The 20,783-nt window shown below is 37.2% G+C and overlaps 2 protein-coding genes across 2 annotated transcripts in view; one reads left to right on the top strand and one right to left on the bottom strand.

The window, feature by feature from the left end:
- cxadr (CXADR Ig-like cell adhesion molecule) overlaps positions 1–20,783 on the bottom strand; it is a 58,105-nt gene that overhangs the window by 15,592 nt on the left and 21,730 nt on the right. Inside the window, exon 2 of the mRNA XM_082157816.1 lies at positions 4,804–4,973. Within this exon, the coding sequence (XP_082013942.1) occupies positions 4,804–4,973 (170 nt within the window). The remainder of the gene's footprint in view (positions 1–4,803; positions 4,974–20,783) is intronic.
- On the top strand, positions 16,937–19,136 carry LOC309488734 (E3 SUMO-protein ligase ZBED1-like). Its single transcript, XM_082157072.1, has 2 exons — positions 16,937–18,154; positions 18,517–19,136. The coding sequence occupies exons 1-2, from the start codon at positions 17,024–17,026 to the stop codon at positions 18,919–18,921; spliced, it is 1,536 nt and encodes a 511-aa protein (XP_082013198.1). The 5' UTR covers positions 16,937–17,023; the 3' UTR covers positions 18,922–19,136.

The raw sequence follows: 20,783 nt of genomic DNA, 5'->3' as shown, positions 1-20,783 counted from the left end.
TGTGAGTAGTAATTCTGCGTGTAGTTCGGTAGAATGAAATGTCCATATTCCTTTTATTTCCGCGGGACTCGCATCGCGTTTGGAGCTGATAGCTGTCTCTTAGCAATCCCGAACTGCTTCATATCACAGTCATGATAAAAGCATCGATGTATTCAGTAATCCATATACATACATTATTAGATCGGTCGGCTTGACGTTGACGACAAAATCCATAATTCATAGCAAATGTTGCGTCATCAATCTACGCCTTTGTTATTGTAAATAGGTTAGCGACCCCTAGTGGAGAAAAAATCCCATATTGTGCCTTTAATGTTGATCAAAGCACAAAGTAAACAAACAATTACTTGACGCTCTTGACTAAAGAACTTTTGTAGCTTTAATAAGGATTAATCTATATCTAATTTATAATTTATGCAGTGCAGACTGTTTGATAACCTTATTAAATTCCTGTATATTTCCTACCTGTTAGATAGGGCTGGGTATCGATTCAGATGTTACAATTCGATTCGATTTCGATTTCGCAAGCTCTAATTCGATTCGATTTCGATTCTCGATTCGATTTTCGATTTCGATTTTTCCAATTTCGATTCTAAATTAATTTCGATTCGACTCACTCAATGAATATTAAATACAAATCCTATATTTATTAAAAAAAGAAAAAGAAAAGAAAAAAAAGTGAACAAGTTTTCAACTGTTTAATTAATAAAAAGAAATTAAGAGCTACAAACCTGTATATTAAACTCTTTTTATTTTAGGTACATTAAAACAGAACCCAACTCTATATTTCAAATGCATACAATGAATAGACAGGATTTTGATGCAAGATGAAAAATTGATGCTGAAAATTGGACAAGTCAGAACAGTCGCATGTCTTGATCAAACAGTTTAACAATCCTCACATAAACCCACATATAAAAACGTTGCATATAATATAATATGTGCCCTTCCTGTCTAACAGCTAGGCCATACAGAAATTGAATAAAATTATCAAACAGTCTGTGTTGCATTAATTATAAATTATATATTGACTAATCAAAGTTACAAAAGTTCTTTATTCAAGAGCAGTGAGTGTTTTTCTCTGTTCTCTTTGTTCTTTGATTAACTTAAATGACAGAGATAATTAGTGGCTACAGTGTACTGTCCCTTTAAGGGTAACTAAACCCCTGGTCAGAGCCTGACTCCACCCACTGGCAATATTTGAAAAATGCTGGAAAAGTAGGCAGAGCCCAGTGGAGAGGGGGCGTGCATCTCTCTCGGCAGGTAAGGGCGTGGTTAGCTGGTACTCTCTGACGTCAGAGGGTACCACAACTTCCAATAGGAAAATTCAACTGCAGTAGCCACTGTTCAACCTGAAGAGGGCAGCACTCAGACGTTTTTACACCATATTTTGTCAAATTAAAACACTTTAAACACAAATGTCAAAAAAACTACTTGAATCAATGAACAGCACTAATAAAGCCCCATTCTTACAGATCATTAACTAAAAAAAGTTGGTTTAGGGTTTAGTTACCCTTTAAGACCAGCCGCTGTTGACAGAGACGCGGAACTCACACGCGGACTCATTCTCTCACGAGGCACAACTCTTCACGTTCGTCATAAGACTGCTCTTATGTTATAAAGATACTCGACAAAAATACATTTTGGCATAATTGTGTGTGTTCTTCGTTCAAGCGCGAAAGATAATTCTATTCTGTGCTGTCTTGTGCGCACGCACGATATCATCGCAAGTTTTTCTGTCACAGTCACGACAGCATTTTGGCCGCTTTTTGGTCATATAGCCTAATTGCGTATAGGCTTGTCATAGCGATTGCGATATGATTAAACGTGCAGCACTAATTGAGGTTATTTTATGATTTAGATAAAACTACCATAAAATCTCACAGCATTAGCTATAAAATTGAGTTTGCAAGCCTATGAACAGTGGAGGAAAACTAATACATAAAGATGGGAAAAAATCGATTCTTGGCGTTTGAGAATCGATTTTGAATCGACCACATTTTAAAAAACGATTAATCGAAAAATCGATTTTTTTGCCCAGCCCTACTGTTAGACAAGTAGGAAGGGCACAGGTAAAATATGACGTTTATTATGGGTTCATGTGAGGATTGTTTTAAGTTCACTTAAAATAAAAAAGTTGTTATATTTTTTGAAGCATAATAAATGTTAAAAGACAGTTTGCTTTCAATTACATTGTAATGTTGAATGGCTATAATTAATGTTTAAAACTGAAGAAAAATATTTCAGTGAGACATCAGTAGCTGTAATAGGCCTTCATTCTAAAAAGATGCCATTAAATGTTTGTACATTAATGTTTCTACATTAATTTAGAGATTAACTGTGAAATTATTACACTATGAAATATAATAAAAACGTTTTTTAATCATGATAAATAACAGGAAAAAAGCGTGATTAATCTAGTTCATTTTTTTTATAGATTGACAGCACTAATATTTATTTTACATTTCAGAATATAAAGCAATGTTAATTATGTTTATTTGTTTTTCTTTTTTTAATAAAAAAAAATATATAACAAAAGAACCAATAAGAATACAGTTAAAATACCGGACCGATAAGCAATATCAGTAAGAGTAGTAATACTGTTAAAGTCTTAATGATACTCATCGATACATAGTAGGGATGATGTGTAGAACCATATCGGACACGGCTTTACAGCTGGAGCATGCTTGGATTGGTTCGATCACTCAGATTGACAGGTATTTATTTACCATACGACATAGAATAAGAGCGCACAGCTAAAACAGCTCTGGAAGATCATCACTCATCAACCAGGATATTATTTGTTTATTCTATGTACTTTGATTGTCGTTTACACAAGCAGATCTTCTGTTTAGTAAAATCATTTGTTTGGAGGGTTTTGGGACCATTGGTTAATTATGTTTCGAAATAAATGCGTAACTATGGTGCGCTCACTAACAATACTAACATATACAGGCCATATTTGCCATTCCAAGCACAATATAGCTATATAAATGATCTGGAAAAGTGTGAATATGTAGATACTTTAAATAATAGCTTCCAAAGTAAGAGTAAAGCATTGAAAAGCACTGGACAAAGTGGGGCACAATAACTGTTAGAACTTTCTCCAAAAATACAAAAAACATGGACCTAACCCACGTTCAACCTTCAACTTCTTATAAACCATTAAAAACGATGAAGTGGGTCAAAGACAAATCTCAAGTCCTGGGGCAAAGCCTGGCAGAACAGAGGGGGAAGAGTACAGGTCTATTCCCATGAGGACGACCCAGCAAACAGCAAACTGAGCAATTGAGGGGAACAGAAGTGTGAGGGGAAAGGGAGAACGATAAAAATAGAATGAAATATTAGGTGAAAAACGACAGAAGAAATGAAGGAGCTTTGAGAAGAAAAAAGATGGAGTAGAGAGAGCATGTGAGAGAGGAAGATAGGAAGAGAGGTGCAAGAATACCAAAGGGAGATCGACCATCGAGGGCTTCTGACCCAATTCTGTCCCCAGCTAAATGCATAATCTCTGGAGAGAAAGAGTATGAGGTAATCTCTGTATGAAGGGGCTGCAGCAGACAAGCAGTATATCTGGCTGCTTACTCTACCTGCAAGCCCAATGTTAAGGCATAATCAGCCTTTTGTAAAGAAGTGAGGGACGGTTTAATTATGGTCTATATTACAGAGATAGCATTTGTGTGGATCAAGAAAAAAAGCAGTGCCTCTGTGGACTACAATTCACAGTGAAGTGAACCTATAATCACTTAGATACAAACAAAAAACATCAATACATAACATCAACTAAGAGCTGCCAAAACCAATAAAACTCTAAAGCACATTCATCAGAACCTTTATGTGGAGCCACACATATCCATCCAGGGAACAACTTTACAGAGCACTAAAACAACAGGACGGGTTCATAAAACACCCAATGTGGTGTGCAGCATTTCCCTTACTGACAGATGTGATACTCACAAACCAGCACCTGCTTGATGCAGATCAAAAATCTAATTTAGAATGAAAGGTCAACCTTTAAGGACGATACCACCCAAATATCTCCATATCTAATAGCAAATTGTGATGTATAAGAAAAAGCTCCATGTTTGCAATGCTTGTTTATAGACCTTATGCGCCAGAGAAACGAGGGCGCCGCCAACTTTAGAATATTGTCTTTTAACTTCCGTTTTTGCGGTCGCTCTGTATATTTCTATGGCATTGCTGTCCAGGAGTAATTAGCTTTTGAAGTGGATTTACTTAATGTAAAGTTAACGAAAGTTATCATGAGGACTGTGATATTTAAAGCAGATGACTTAACAAATGTCAGTCGACCGGGAATATTTTAAAACGAGCCGTTCATTAATAAACACGCAGAATCGCTGTGAAAATACAGACCCAATACAGTCAAAAGACAATGAGCTCAGCGCTGAAAAGGGGCGGGGCTACATAAGGTCTATAAGGCTGCACAATTTGCTCAAAAATTTTGTGAATATATATTAATATGATTAGAAAATATAATTATTTGTATGATGCTGATGATAGTTTGTAACTGGTCCTTGGGTGGGACACTAAAAACATTAGATGAACACATAACTTAGAAGGAATGTTACCGTTCTGCTTTATACAACAGAGGCAGTCAAACTAGTTTTGTGAGCTTGTTTTTTTCTGAAAACAAGAACTTGTGACAGGAAAAGCGGCAATGGGGAACAAGGGACAAAGTCAAACCTAAACCTCCCAGAGGCTTTTGAATAATGAGACATCAAATATGCTTTCCTCTAGAGATATTCTCGCTCACATACTTTAATGTGATTGTTATGAGATACTCACCACTTTCTCTTCTTTCTGGTTGTCAGAGGGCTGCAGGGTCCACTCAATGTCCAGAGGCCCAGAATCCTCAGTAGCAAGAGTAAACTGACAGTCCAGCTTCACAGTCTCTCCGCTGGCTTTCTCAATGGTTGCAGGACCAGTGGATGTGATCTGTAGTCCACAGGCTGAGCCTGAGAAGAACAAAAAAGATGATGCTTTTTAACAACAATGAAGATGCAGCTTTTTTCCAAAACCAATCATTTGCATCACCCTTGCATCTATAAATATGAGGAAGGATGTTTTTTGTTTTTTTTACATCATTGCATGGTTTTGACATCAGTGTAGGGATTATCACTCAAAGACCGTGCAATGCAGTATCCTTTAAACAGTGAGTGTGTTTAATAAACTGACAATGCACGTGATCATGGAAACGCGTTAACCCGTTTTCCTTTATCGGAGTAAGATCATTAACGGCTTAAGCATAAACCAATCGTCATAGCTACATTTTTGCCCCTAACACTGATTTCGCCCACCATGTAAACGCATCAACCTGCTTTCTGTCAGCTTATTGAAGTGCACATGAATGATATGTGACAGGAACGCATCATTTCATTACTGTGAATTTAAGCGCATCCAAACAGAGAAAGCATTTTGCAGTACGGAGGAAATATATTGCAAACTTGATCACATTCTTTTCTTGAAATCTCATGCAGCAGCAGAAGTGGTACAGTCAAATTTCTGCATCTCTGTAACTGCACAAGAGGATAATATATGAGCTGTAAATTTCCTGCTGACATGTTGCTATACTCTTCTTGGGTTTGTAATGCTTTGACATAAATGAAACACTCGATACGCAATGATAAGCAAATTATTATGTTTTGACATCACTACCCGGAAATAAACTGATTTATTAATAAAGTCTTGCAAACACGTTTTACTTGCGTTGTCGGGTTATTGGTTTGCATGTAAATCCAGACAACAGGTTATTTCAATAAGCTGATTTTTGTGAGTTATCAGCGTACTGGTGTGCATGTAAATGTGCTCAATGACTGATTGCTGTGGTATGAGAAGATATGTATGTTGCATGACCTCATTAGGACTCAAGATGAATACATCAGAGATCTATTCTCATCTATTCTTGGAATGAACATAATTTAGTAAATGACAACTAACAGAGCAGATAACAGTGGGGTTCTGTACAGGCGTGGGCTCAAGAGTCAGACAAACCTCAAAAATAAAGCATCTGCCTGTAGGAATGCCTTTTTCTTTCTTTTTTTAAACAAATCCAGACTGGCCAACAATTTGTACAGTTGTTAAGCTCCTCTTAAAAACTTGATGCTGCATAGTAAATGCCATTTCTTTGTTAGTCAAGAATGACCAGAAATGAAGTGACATGAATTTACATAAAGTCTACATTCAGTTGTCACCTTCAGCTAAGGATGTGGTGTTGCTATTACCATTACATGGGTAAACAGCTAAATGTGTGTGTTCAAAATTATACTAATAAATACTAATAATAAACAAATAAGTAAAAAGGAATAAACAAATATTAAACTAATATATAAAAATAATAAATATGTAAAAAGTAATAAATAAATAAATAAATCTTGAAGAATGCTGAAAAAAAGACCAAAAGTTATTGTAAAGTACTGAGTACATGTGGGATGTTTCTAAAGTTTCAGTTGACTCAGCCCTTAGACATTCACAGTGATACAGAGCTGAAACTTTAGAACGAGAAAGTCCACAATGTCTTTAAATGCGGCCCGCTGGACCACTCAGATGATCAATTTTAAAACAATATTTTGAAAAGTAAGTGGAAAGATTGCGTTCAGATTACTAAATCAAACCAGGAGAGGTCGCTATTTTTCCAGCCGATCTCCGTACTAATTACAGCGTAGGATGTGCACGCTAATGTGAAAGTTTACTAAAATTAGCACAAAAAAAACTAAAAAATGACATTAAAAATTATGTTTTCCAGTCAAGATTTGAACGGTTTATCTCTTTACCAAGTTCAATGAGTCACTCATATGTTTAGTTTGTTTGGAAACGAAATCTGTAATGAAATATTTTAAAGTAAATTGCCATTACACCACTCCACTGCCGCTTTTCCACCGTCTGGTCGAACGGTTCTAAGAATGGTAAGGAATGGTTCTTCCAGTATTTTCACTTAAGCCTGGTACGGCGCAAGACGGCACGATTACAAACCGTTTTCGGCCCAGAATTAACCAACCGTGCCGAACAGGGCTGCTAGAGTGCGTGTAGTGACGTCGCCACTCAGGATCGGTCACTTGTCTGTTGCCTGGCTACCGGTTTCTCTGTAGCTTGCTAAACGTGCTATTTGAGAAATGTGAACAAATTAATAATACAATTATAATAAATATCTGATCATCCTCCATAATGCAATCGATATTTACATCGCATATCGAGCCCATATGCATTACCAAGAAAACGACTGACTCATTTGTATTACATTCCAAAGAGCTCCATTACCAGACCCTCAGTGGAAACGAAACCATATCCGTACCGGCCGGCTCGGATCGGCACGGAATGGAACGGTTAAGCAAAGAGAATGGTTAACGAGAAGTATAAAAGATAAACCGATGACACTTGAGTTGCACTTGTCTTAGATTTCAACGGTAAAATGCATTCAACAAAAACCTTTTTGCCAAATGCATGACAGAAATGTATGCACTTAATTATGTTTTTATACATTTAAATTTTTTTTTTTTTTTTTCATGGTAATATGTGGATTAGGTAATACCAATACTATTTTTTGAATAAGCACTTTTTAACTTATAGGTTGATTTGAGAATGTTCTCTAGGCTTTTAATAAAAAATAAGACATCTATACATTTGTTTGTTGCAAATTTACAGACAATGCAATTGAGATGTTTTCATTTGCTTGTTGGGGTAGACTAATATTGCTTGTCAACTGACAAAGTTTCCCATCCATTTTAGCATAATTTCACAAGTTTTATAGTTAATTAAATCTTTAAAAACAAATTACATTAATTATAAATTGATTTCCCTTAATAAAAAGTAAATTGAGTAAGACTGTGGATTAGTAATTTGGAATTAGTAACTTGGTATGAAAGAAAGAAATAATGTCGGCCCTCGTCGAAGTTGCCCATCCCTGTTGAAGAGGCTGCCTCTAGCTATTAACCTGAGATCAGTCCCATGAAGTTATTCTCTTTAGACACAAACAGTGGACTGGTTGTAAATCAGCTTTTAAAACGACATTTAACACGACACAATACAAAAAGTTGAATGAAGCTAAAGGGTGTGTTACACAGCATTATATAAGAGAGGATTGTTTAAATGTCACACCTATAACAGAGTGTGAATTTCCCTATGGGCATCACCAACGCTTTGATTTGTGGGATTGAAAAATATTACAAATGTGTAGGCTATAGCACAAGGAATAATAATAATAATTCAAATGAAAAGCGGCACTGAAGTCAACAAATTAATATTGCTGGCATGGGCCATTCAGAAATCCCCCATTAGCAGTAATATATGCTCGTTTTCCAGTGATCAAAGTAATTCTTTAAACGAATGGATCCTTTGGTGACCCTGGCTGAAGGCTGCATTTCATTTAAATTTTAATTAATATAGCCAGCTCTCAAGCACAGATCAGGGCTGCGTGGAGGACATGACTTCATTCAATCACCTAGGCCTACTCTCTCCATCTGGAGCCGTAAATCTGGTAAAGCCTGTAGTGTTGAGCTCCACTACCATGCTAATCACATTCACAACTACTACCATTTTTTGATTCTTACATCTATAAAATTATATTACTAAAGAACGTACAACTTTCTTACCAAAAATTACAAAACAGTCTAAACCAGCTTTGCTACAAATAAAATCTCCCCTTTCCAACCGCACCGTTTTTCTCTCAACTCTAATCATGCAAATGGAATAGTACAGAAGAGTTTTCTTATCTGATGGAAGTCAGTATTCAATATCGGCCATTACCAGAGCAAGAATACAGATCAAGAATGATGAACTGAATATCAACTAGTATGGCTACAAACAAAAAAAGTGATTCATCGCATAAGTAATGTACACATGCATAACAACGCAGAGCCAACAAATGTATAATCGTTCTAAATATCATAACCATTCATTCAACATCTGATCTTCAATCACCTTAAACGGCACATTAATCATGCATACAAAAATCATGTAAAGACCACGTGAGCATCAGCAGTGACATTTCACAAATGGTTCATTGCCAGCAAGGAAAATGTGATTGAATGGGCCTCATTTCAGTGTGCCGTGCTACTAGATTATCTCCACTGGGTAAAAGAGTGAGTGAAACCAACACTCAATTAAAATGCAAGCTGAAGGTTTGCTAACATCAACATCCTTGCATCAAAATAAATGAATTACACGTGACGTTCCACAATTAATTTTTCATTTTCACATTATTGGGCACCATTTTGACTGCCACAAAACAAGAACAAAGTGTCACCATCAATACACCACCAAATAAAATAACTATTCTGAAAATTCTTTAATATTACAATTACACTGATATTTAAACCAATATCCCAGTCAAATATGAAGCAGAAAAAATTGCTGCCCATTTAAAAAATATACAAAATCAAGACTTGCTACATTGCGGGGATCATGTAATCATTGTAGAAATGGAAAAAGAATAGTACAAGCCTGCATGAAAAAATCTTAAGATTAAGGAAATGAGAGGAGATATTAATCAAAAACAGACTCAGGATCTGCTGCCTGGGCAGAAACATATGTAATACTACTCCACATAAACAACAGATACGGTAAAGCTGATGCAACTAAAACTACATGGGATATCACAGAATCTCATAATTCAAAATACACTTGTAGTCACATGAGCAGGTACTGCACAGGTACAGAGTTGTATCTCAAGTGTAAGGGACGCCAAGCGTGGGGGTCTGGAGTAAGAGGGCCTTAAATTCTAAGAATATCCATCTCTCCCTGGCTGCTCTTGACCTCCACCAGCTGAGCATGACAACAAATCCTATGAGGTTTAAAAGAAAGCAATTAGACCAACTAGAATGAGGCCACAAGCCCACCACAACACTCTCCACTATGTCCCCCATTTATTTTCATCTCCCGCTCTCCCATTCCCCTCCAAACTCTCCCTCTCACGCCGGTCTCGTGAGCCCCAGCACTGGCGATTGCAGACCCCCTTTGTGCACTCATAATAGGTAGAGAATCCTGTCTCCTGGCAACACATCGTTCTGAGAATGCCTGAGAGGGGATGAGAGAAAAAGGGGGAAGGTAGTGCAGATAAAGAAAGAAGGAGTGAGCGATACAAACAAAAAAAGTGGGGGAGGCTGAGTGAGAGGAGAGTAATGACTTGGTGTGGACAGACAGAGTGACAGTAAACAAAAGACTAACATCTATGGGGCAATCAGTTTCAAACTGCAGACAACAATTACAGTCAGCTGCAGATCAGAAAAACAAAGTAATAAAGTTAATCATAGGTAACAGAAAAACCTGGGCCCACAAACAGAATGCACAGCCATAAACAAAACCAGAAAGATAGAGAAACAGGAAGTAATTTTAAAAAAGAAAAGTAGATTTATTGAAGATTTATGGATATTTATACAGAAATGAGCACACCAACATAAACAGACCCACAATAAATGCCATCCTGCCTGTTGCTAGATCGCAATTTTAGCCTATTTTAACAGTTTAAGAAAAGTATAGCAATACTATTGCTACTGATATTTATGTTTTTCTAGACACTTTCAATGCAACATTAAACTGAAGGCGTGTTGTGGAACTTCATAACACTGAGAAAATGTATTAAAGATATGTGCTATGGTGTGAAGTGCAACACTGTTCATTTACATGTGTGCAGTTCATGATACAGTTGAGCATCTCCCTTCATTTGCTGTGTTCCACATGTCACTCTGAAATCTAAAATGAAACCTTGTTGGTTTAACCTTTACAAGAATAAATTAAGATGTAAAAATTAGCACGGTAATTTAAAAGTTTTAATATTAAATTATTTTATTTTTATTAAATACTCTTTATTTGACAGTATAACAGCATTATAACAAAAAAAAATGTTTAGTATCACAATAATCATAATAATTATCATTTATAGCTATATTAAATGGGTCAAAAACTGTGGGAATGCAGTATCTGCTAAAGTGTAACACGTTTTTTATTAATGTTGACTTTGGTTACTTAAGGTTTGAGTTGGTTTCTGTAAAAAGTTTATCCAACACCCTAATTATTTTTTTTTTTGTCAATTGTCAGTTTTGCGATGCTAGTTTTTTCAATATCATGCAGCACTATTAAAAGAAATACACTATAAATGTGTGCAGGCATGTCTGAATACTGTAAGTGCAAGGAGGTAAGAGTGAGTGTGCTTATGTCAATAGGATTGCTGGCGAGTGAAGTTAATTTATCAATTATAAAAACCAAGCTGAAGACCACACTAAAATCATGTATGTCACATTTCCATTTTCCAAAGTCAATTCAGCGATATCTGAGCCACACTGAGGAAAGGTCACCCCCCCGCATATATGATATGCAACAGGAGGGAGATTTGGAAGAATCTTTTCACAGCCGATAAGACATCTTAGTCCATCCCTCTAGTGTACAGACAGACAGAACAGTTAATGCATTTCAAAACTAACAAGATTGTTCTACATATCAGCATGTGTGGCTGTTTTGCATACAGTACAGCACAACTTGAATTGTAATTAGGTTGTCATACGAGGATGGCTGGAGTACAAATTGAGCTCTCTCTCTCTCTTGCTCACATAAACTCTCATTTTAGAAGCAGCAGTGAAGTGGAAGTTATTTTGGGGTTCCGGCAGTAGAAGAAAAATGACAAAGCAGAGTGTGACAGCTCTAGAGAGGATCGTGGCATGCATGGCATATTTTCCAGGATGGGGAAGGAAGGATTACTACTTGCAGATAATTCCCATTTAAAAAACACTGCAGACGCCAGCTAGTTTAAAATTACTCGCTCTCTCTGAGCAGGAAGCAAAGGGCCTAAATATGCAAGAATTAATTTGAATAATATATATGATATATATATATATATATTAGGGGTTGCACGACTACTGATTTCTGCTAGTCGATTCCTTATCAAAACAATACTCGAGTTACTCGACTACTCGTGGTTCATGCTACTTTAAATGAAAAGACATGAAATAGCTAGATCTTATCAATAAACATTTATTAAGTCATAGCCTAATGCAACAATTACATAAGTAAACTCTCAAAACATTATAATTATGACATTTCATTTTTAAATTTTCATGTAACAGTCTAAAGCCAAATAAATAGCCGTTCTTGCCTTTCATTTCAGACGTCTGCTTCTAGGGGCCGTTCACATATCGCGTCTTTTTCGCGCTCAAGGTCGTTATTTCAAATGTAGGCGCGGCGAGCGCGCTCATATGGAAACAACGTGGTGCGCTAGTTTTTCCAGGCGGGTTTTTCCTTCTCATCTCCAGAAATATATCTAGTAGTAAAGCTAATGCAAGGGCTAGAAATCAATTAATCCTTTGCTGATACTTCTTCATCACTGGCTTCCTGTTAGGTTCAGGATTGAGTATAAGATCTGTCTCCTGACCTATCAGTGTGTCTATGGCAGCGCACCAGTGTACCTCCAAGAACTCATTAATAGGCAAAACACAACCCGACATCTCCGTTCCTCTGACACCCACCAACTCCAGGTTCCCAAGTCCAAACTCCGCACTATGGGAGATAGGGCCTTCCAGGTGGCTGCACCTCGACTGTGGAATGCCCTCCCCAACCACCTAAGGGCGCCACAATCTATAGAGGTTTTTAAAAATAATTTAAAGACTCACTTATTTTGTATTGCATTTTCTTAATATAATTTTGTTTCTAGCTGTTTTTGACTGTTTTTATGTTCAGTGTTTTTAACTATGCACCTGTAGCACTTTGAGATGTGTTCTTCACGTGTAAAGTGCAATACAAATAAAATTTATTATTATTATTATTATTATCGTCATCATGGAGAGCGCAGTTCACGGTTGCATAGCACCGACAGACGCCATGGGAGCGCGAGCGCTTGTAGGAGACAGCGGCCGCGCTTTCCACACGTTTTTAAACGCAATATGTGAACGGCCTCTTGCAGAGTTGGCCAATTACAATATTTTTGTCATCCTTGATGAAATACTTCCACACATCTGACGTGTGGCGTCTGTTGGTGACGTTCGCCATTTTTAATTCATTTATGGTTAATGGACGCTCGAGTAGTCGATTGTTTCCGACAGCGTCGACTAGTGGTTGAAGTAGTCGATCTATCGACTACTCGACTAGTCTATGCAAGCCCTAATATATATATATATTTTAAACATCTCCCTACAGCCAACATCTGGATTGAGTCAAATGTTTGGCTTTAAGAGTTAAACAAAGATAGCAGAAGATGAGTACATTAATATTGTGCCAATTAAACAATTATTTAAAGGTGCAGTAGGACATCTTGGAAAATGCTAACTTTAGCCTGATAGCACTAAAAGCGTACGTCCACCCTCCCTGCAAATCGCCGTCCAAAGCACGCCACCACGCGCACAGCCCAGAAGACCGGAGACAACATTACTGCAATACATCATGTGTCATTCACCAGTGAGAAAACTTTATAGTAGTACAGTTAATAACAATACTACATACAAAACGTAAACAAATTCTTAAAAACGGAAATAGATGCAGCAAGTTTTCGGTTTGTTTAGCTAGCAAAACGTATCAGTGTATAGTAATATTTCTTGCATGCCAGGGGTTCCACGATGAGAGTCTGGTTGTTGTTGCTGCTTGCCTGCGATTCTCACTCTGTGCACAGCGTACGTGAACAGCCTGCGCAGTGGTATGCAAACACACATTGACCGACAGGGAACACATGCCATTAAGCCCTTAATTAAACCATTAGCATAAAAAAAACCCCCACCACATCAGTTTTAACATTTGTACTATTCTACTTTTCTGCAGTAGTGCTAATATTGTTGACTCCAGCATGATAAATTCCTCATGCTTTTTCTCATTTGTAAGTCACTTTGGATAAAAGCATCTGCTAAATCATTACATGTAAATGTATTCTTGCCTTTTCTGCAAATACGCCTCCTAATAACATTTCACTACCATTCCTGTTAATAAATAATCTGAAGAGGAAATTAACTGAACAGAAATAAGAAAAAGTCAGTGACCGGCAGTGTAAAGCACCGTTAGCGGATCTCTTATCAGTGATGAGAATCTTTGACTCTCTTGTCCTCAAAGAATAAGAGGCTGTTTATTTTATAAGGTGCCTGAGCCAATGGGCCATTGCTCTCATTTCCCCTAGCATCTGCTTAGCATCAACTCCCTCCTCCACTCCTTTTTCTGCCCTTCAGACAAAGAACTAGTAACCTTTCCTCTCCCCTCTGCTCTCTAACCCTGAGACAAACACAGTAATGAATGCAAAACCATTTACATTTTCCCTGCCCACCTCTAGGTCACTCAAACACACCCCTCCCCCACCACAAATAATGTAACACTTTCCCATAGTAGGAATCTCCTTTGTCTATGGTTAAGAGTAAGACTCCCACACTTTATGCTGGAAATACATGATTTTGTTCTCTGTTGTATTGGGATTAGGGCTACACAATTATTCGAAATTAAACCATTTATGCATAGCTTGTCAGTGAAGCATGGCTCTGTGATCTGAAAAATTATGGACGAAATATCCAAAGCTGAATCTGGTATATAATAAACAGAAATAAGTCACGAAATCCTGATGGGACTAATTTGGACTTACTGTACATTTTAAATGTTTTGAATTATTATTAATTTAATTATCAATTTGTTTGGTCTCAGAATTACAGATTTTGATTAGCTTATATTGACCAACCCCTTTTGTTTACTTTTTTTTTTTGCATAAAAAATAAATAATAATAATTGCATTCGATTTTGGATTAATTCTTGTGATCACAAAATCCTGGAAGGACAGAATAACTTGTAGTGTTTTGCAAATAATAACTGTAAAAAGATCTGTTTGAGTTATATCGAGGCCTACTTGGAATATTTTAGCTTTTTCTGTGCCATTTTGTGCGGAATGGATTTAAACACTGTAAAATTTGTAATACAGAGCAGAAAGCACTACATACCTCTTGTTAGCTGAAAGCATTATCAATTTAGCCCAAATATTTAATTAACAAACACACGCAGGGTGAAGGAATGTGTTGAACAATAAACAGGCGTTCCAATTCTGTGGAATTTTTCTATGGGCACAAATTTCATGTTAGCTTAGTCACAACACATTCCAAGTAACTCAACATTAACTGGAAAAATTTTAATCTGTGGAACTGAAACAAATCACAAGATTAGAATTGTATAAGTTTAAAAAAGAAGAAATATAGAAAGTCTTACAAGTTTGGAATCACACAAGTCTGTGTAAATGACAATTTTCATTTTTGGGGGAACCATCTATTTAAAAGGGGTGTAAATCGGACAGTTAATCACTATACGATACGATATCGATTCTCTCAGCCAGCGAATACGATCATCATAATTGCCGATACCTCAAAAAATTCTACGATACGATTAGATTCGATTCAGGGCTATATCGATTGATTAATCGATAATTAGATATTGGTATGTACACAACCAGTTCCGTTTATTAACTCACACTAATACATGCAAAAATATATAACATGAAAGTTTAATTCAACTCTTTGAAAATTGCACACCCTCTCCCAATTGGGACATTTACAAGTTGTTTGTTACAAGTTTTTTAAAAAAACATGATATATGAAAATGAACAAGAACGGAGTTACATGTTTTTGCAAATGAACTATAATGAGTTCATTTGCAAAAACAGATAACTCCGTTCTTGTTCATTTTCATATATCATGTTTTTTTTATATATTGTGCATTTGATATCAATCAAACTGCAGCTGGGTTGTTTTGATTAAGTAATAATAACAACAACAAAAAATACAGGTAACTTATACAATTAAAGTTCATTGAAAGTATTTTTTATATAGGCTTTTTTTTTTTGGGGCAAAAGCAGATAACTCCACATTTCATCTTTCAGAGTTAAACAAAGCCAAATAATTGCTATGATACATAATAAAACACTTGGTTAATATTTGTAACGTTAATCTTCTCCGTGACATAGACGCCTGTCAAACTTTGTTGTTGTGATTAACATACACGCAATACAGAGAGCTTTTCCCTCACCACTAACGTGCTGTTTTAGCAAGATTCCGTGAAAAGGTTTCAGCTTTTTTTCCCCTTTTATGCCCTGAAGAAGATATCACTGGTTCATCAAGTTCGCTGAAATCCATCCTCGATCAATTTTAGTCAGCTTTGACGAAACTCCTCTCAGCTAGCACGTCTTTTCAAAGTGACAAGCAAGCAGCCTTGTCACCTGACCTGAATACTGCGCACGGATTCGCTAAAACCGACTTTTCGGGGCTTGTCGTTTCTGCTGTAAAACATGAACTCGCGATGCCTTGACAGTGGAAAATACCGGCTTTTGTGACAAAGGGTTCAGTCAATCTTGTCAGGCGTCTATTTCAGCGGAGAAAAGTTACGTGTGTGGAGTGTGTCAAAATAAAGGTACCGTATAATCGATATTAGGGGTGTAACGATATTCAAACCGAACCGAAAAACCGCGATACAACAGCCACGGTTCGAACCGCGATACTCTCATGTCGAACCGGACGTGCCCCGCCCCCTGCTGCCCCGGCCCAATTCTCACTTCACTTTGTCACAAAACTTTTTTTCTTCCATGACATTTGATTAAATAGTAATTAGTACACGTTTAACAACTAATAAGAGCTGTAGTTTTACTAAATATTATTATACTATTATTTACTAAATAAAGTGCATGTCACACACGTGATTTGGGCGATCGATCACGCTCGGGAGTTTACATACGCACTTCAGGATGGCAACTTCGCGGCATATTGAGATTGAAGATCCTCCGGTCACATTTACGTCTCCTGTGTGGGCATATTTTGGTTTTCCAGTGGACTACAATAATGGAAATCGTGTCATAGACAAAACGCACGTCGTCTGTCGTAAGTGTTTCACAAAAGTTTCTCATACGACGGGAAACACTTCTAACATGCAAGCGCATCTCCGGAGACATCATCCCGACATTGATATCAGCAGCACACGTAAAAGACCTCAAAAACAGGAAACTCTTCCTACTGCCTTTAGAATTAAGCTACAGGCCGACTCAGACCGTGCTCAAGCAATTACCAAGGCAATTGGTGTTTTCATGGCGCTGGATATGCGCCCATTTTCAGTTGTTGAGAACGACGGATTCACGCATTTGCTACATGTGTTAGAGCCCAGATATCAACTACCGAGCCGACCACATTTTAGTCAGAATGTTTTGCCTCAACTTTACAACAAAGTGAAAGCCAAACTGGTGGAGGACCTGAGCAATGCAAAATTCATTGCTTTAACTACAGACGGATGGACCTCCCGTGCAACTCAGTCCTTCATCACGATCACGGCGCACTATATTACCGACAACTGGGTAATTGCAAATCCCGTTCTCCAGACACGCGCTGTCTATGAAAGCCATACAAGTGATCATCTGTCGGAAATACTGCAGGGAGCTGTAGCTGAGTGGAAAATTGACAGAGAAAACGCGACTGTTCCCGTCACAACAGACAACGCCAAAAACATAGTGAATGCAGTTAAAGCAGCCGGATTTTCACCAAACATTCGATGTTTTGCACACACTGTTAACCTGGCTTCACAACGGGGGATGGGCGTTAACCAGATGTCACGGCTTTTAGGCAGAGTGAGAAAAGTTGTCACTTTTTTCCATCGAAGCACTACTGCTGCAGCAGTGCTCAAGGACAAACAAGAGATGCTCCAACTGCCTACACACAAGCTGATCCAGGATGTCCCCACCAGGTGGAACTCAAGCTATGACATGCTTGAGCGCTACCTGGAACAGCAGGCTGCTGTTTTCTCAGCACTTACAGACAAGAATGTTAAGAGGAACATTAAGGACATTGTTACTCTGTCTGATGAAGATGTAAAAGTAGCTGAGGAAATTGTTCAGGTTCTCAAACCACTGAAAACTGTAACAGCTCTGTTGAGCACTGAACAGCTGCCAACCGTTTCAATGATAATGCCACTGAAACACACCATCCTGGAATCTATGAACGTGAGTTACACAGATTCAGCAGTTGTGAAAGATGTCAAGTCTGCCATTGTGTCCGACTTCACCAACAGATACCCAGACTCTGACTCAACACTTGTGCAGTTTCTTCATATGAGTACTGCACTTGACCCACGTTTTAAATCTCTGCCGTTTCTGGATGACACCACGCGCAGCATCGTCTTCAACAGCCTGATAGAGAAGATTCTGGAATACCATCCCTCACAGCAGGTATTTTTGTTTAATTGTTTTAATTCCAAAATGAGTTAATTTAATACATTTTATGAATTAATTTAAATTAATTAATTAATACATTTAAAAAAATACATTTTATAAATTTCATGGTTTATAAATACCACAGACCTGCAAAATATCTTACTTGTAGTAGTGAATATGTCCTGTGAAAAGCACTTTACATATATAATTTTTGAAACTCTAAATTAAATTAAAATAAATTAAATTAAAATCTAAACAGAAACTTAGATCATCAGAAATGATGAGCATCACTATGTTTTTGGTAGTTTTATTTGTCAGATATGAATTGCAATTAGCAATAGTAACTTAAAACTATTTTGTGGCTTTGTCCTTGTTAGGCCCAAGCCTCAGAGGAGCAGTCAGAAGTGGCATCCAGCAGTGAATGTGATCCTCCAGCCAAAAGAGCACCAATCGCAGAACTGTTTGGAAAGTTATTTCCAGTGGAGACGAGCACACCTACATCCAAGTCTCTGTCTCAAATGGTGCAAGAGGAGGTGCAGCGTTACAAGGAAGTGCCGACTCTTCAAGTGGAGTCAAATCCACTTGCATGGTGGAAGGACAAAGAGAGCCAGTTTCCCCATTTAGCCAGGTTGGCTAAATGCTTCCTAGGAGTCCCTGCAACATCAGTCCCCAGTGAGCGGGTGTTCTCTACAGCAGGGGACATTGTTACAGCGCAGAGAGCAAGCCTCTCACCTGAGAATGTGGACATGATGGTATTTTTTAAGAAGAATTTAAAATTTTAGTATTATAAATTTTATTTTATTAGACCAGTTTATTTCTGACTAGTCAGTGGAGGCATTTATTTAATTTTAGTTGACTCAGGTGTGCAGTTTATTTCTGACTAGTCAGCAGAGGCATTTATTTCATTTTAGTTAACTCAGGTGTGCTTACTGTTCTAAAGAAAACGTGAAGCCAATGTATAAAGTTAAGTTAATAAAGATAAAGTTAATAAGTTAAATTATTGTTGTTGTTGTTGTTGTTTTTATTAAGTTAAAAGTGAATCTAGTGTTGTATTTGCTGGTGCCCTGCCATGAACCCTGCCCCCACAGCAAACAGAACCGAACCGAACCGAACCGTGGCTCCAAAACCGTGATATGAACCGAACCGTGGCATTGGTGTATCGTTACACCCCTAATCGATATTTTATGTGTGGTATCGATGCATCGTATCATTAGACGTTTGATCGATGCATCGATCCATATCCATGTATTGTTACACCCCTACTATTTAAGATATGATCATGGTCTCACTCTCAAACACAAATAGAAATCAAGAAAGTAGACTAACAGGAGCAAACCCTTCATGTAAAGACAGGAGGATCATGTGCCCGGTCAGTGCTTGCTGAGAGGCCAGTCCAGGAGAAAGACCCCAGGTGAAGAGAGACTGCTGATTCCATAAATCTCTCCTGACTACTGGGACCTACATTAATCTAGAAACGCATATATTTCCACACAGTCTGTCTCTCTTTTTCAATCAGTGTCAAACAAACTCACATATACAACTTGAGCCATCAGACGACACACCCAATCGGAACTAAATCCACCGGTTCAGTGACCTCTTCCATCTGCCTTACATATCAAAACTATTCCCACAACAACTAAAATCACAAAGCAGCTTAAAAAAATAAACACTGCTCTGTCTCTGGATAATTTTTTGCTGCACTTTTTCTTGTTTATGACAAGAGGCATGTTTGGAGCGTGAATAAATTGTAATACTGTATTAGAAAACAGAGTGACTACAACATTGAAGTTACAGGAAGAAAATATGTGTGGTGGTATCCCTGGTGAACAATGTTATTTGAGAAACTGTGAAGTATAAAGCTCACAGTGAGAAGTATAAAGCTTACAGTATAGTAAAACGGGTGGGAAAAAGGGCATGGATGAGACAGGAATGAAGATGTAAATTGATAAATATGCTCTTCCAGGGGGCAGAAGAGAAGTAGCCTATCAGTATAGTTTTATTTAATGCCATGCCAGCATCTGTGGCTATCTTCGTGGCAAAAACCGAATTACAAAAATACAAGTTACACGTATACAATAACAATAAAAACCAAGCAAACAGAAAAAAACCGTAATTAATATTATACAAGATTTTTAACATTAACATATGATAACAATTCTAAAACCTTTTCTGGTAAAATCATACTAAACAAGTCCTTAAGGCGAGACACTACAGGTAAACATTTTAACTAGCAGATATCACCATGAAACTTTCCCAGTTGATTTAATACCTACATTAAGATGAGAAAAAAATGTATTACAAGTTTTCTGTAATTTAATGTTTAAATATGCAAATTAGGCAATATCTAATTAAATATGCACTAATTTGCATATATTTTAAACTAAATCTGAGTATTGGATAAAGCCAGGTTAAAAATTATTTTTTCATTGTGTTCACATATTAGATGGGAAAAAAATTACAGAGGGATTTATGGATATCTACTTTTGTTATCCTGTAAATCAGAATATACTGTCAATAGCCAAAAAAAAAAAAGATTTTCGCCATGTTTTTTGGAATAAAATGTTATATAAATCAGGCTAGGAATATTATATTTACAAATCCCTCTGTAAATGTCTTCATAATAAAACTAGGTACAAGACTGGAA

This window comes from Leuciscus leuciscus (assembly GCF_965113295.1).
Source record: "Leuciscus leuciscus genome assembly, chromosome: 24".
Classification (NCBI taxonomy): domain Eukaryota; kingdom Metazoa; phylum Chordata; class Actinopteri; order Cypriniformes; family Leuciscidae; genus Leuciscus; species Leuciscus leuciscus.
Note: the sequence above shows the minus strand (reverse complement) of the source record. Positions and strands in the feature narration are given on the sequence as shown.

Excerpts from the sequence above, each read along its gene's own strand:
- LOC309488734 (XM_082157072.1), top strand. The coding sequence starts at position 17,024 with ATGGCGCTGGATATGCGCCCATTTTCAGTTGTTGAGAACGACGGATTC. Across the intron at positions 18,155-18,516 it reads AATACCATCCCTCACAGCAG|GCCCAAGCCTCAGAGGAGCA; the intron begins GTATTTTTGTTT and ends TGTCCTTGTTAG.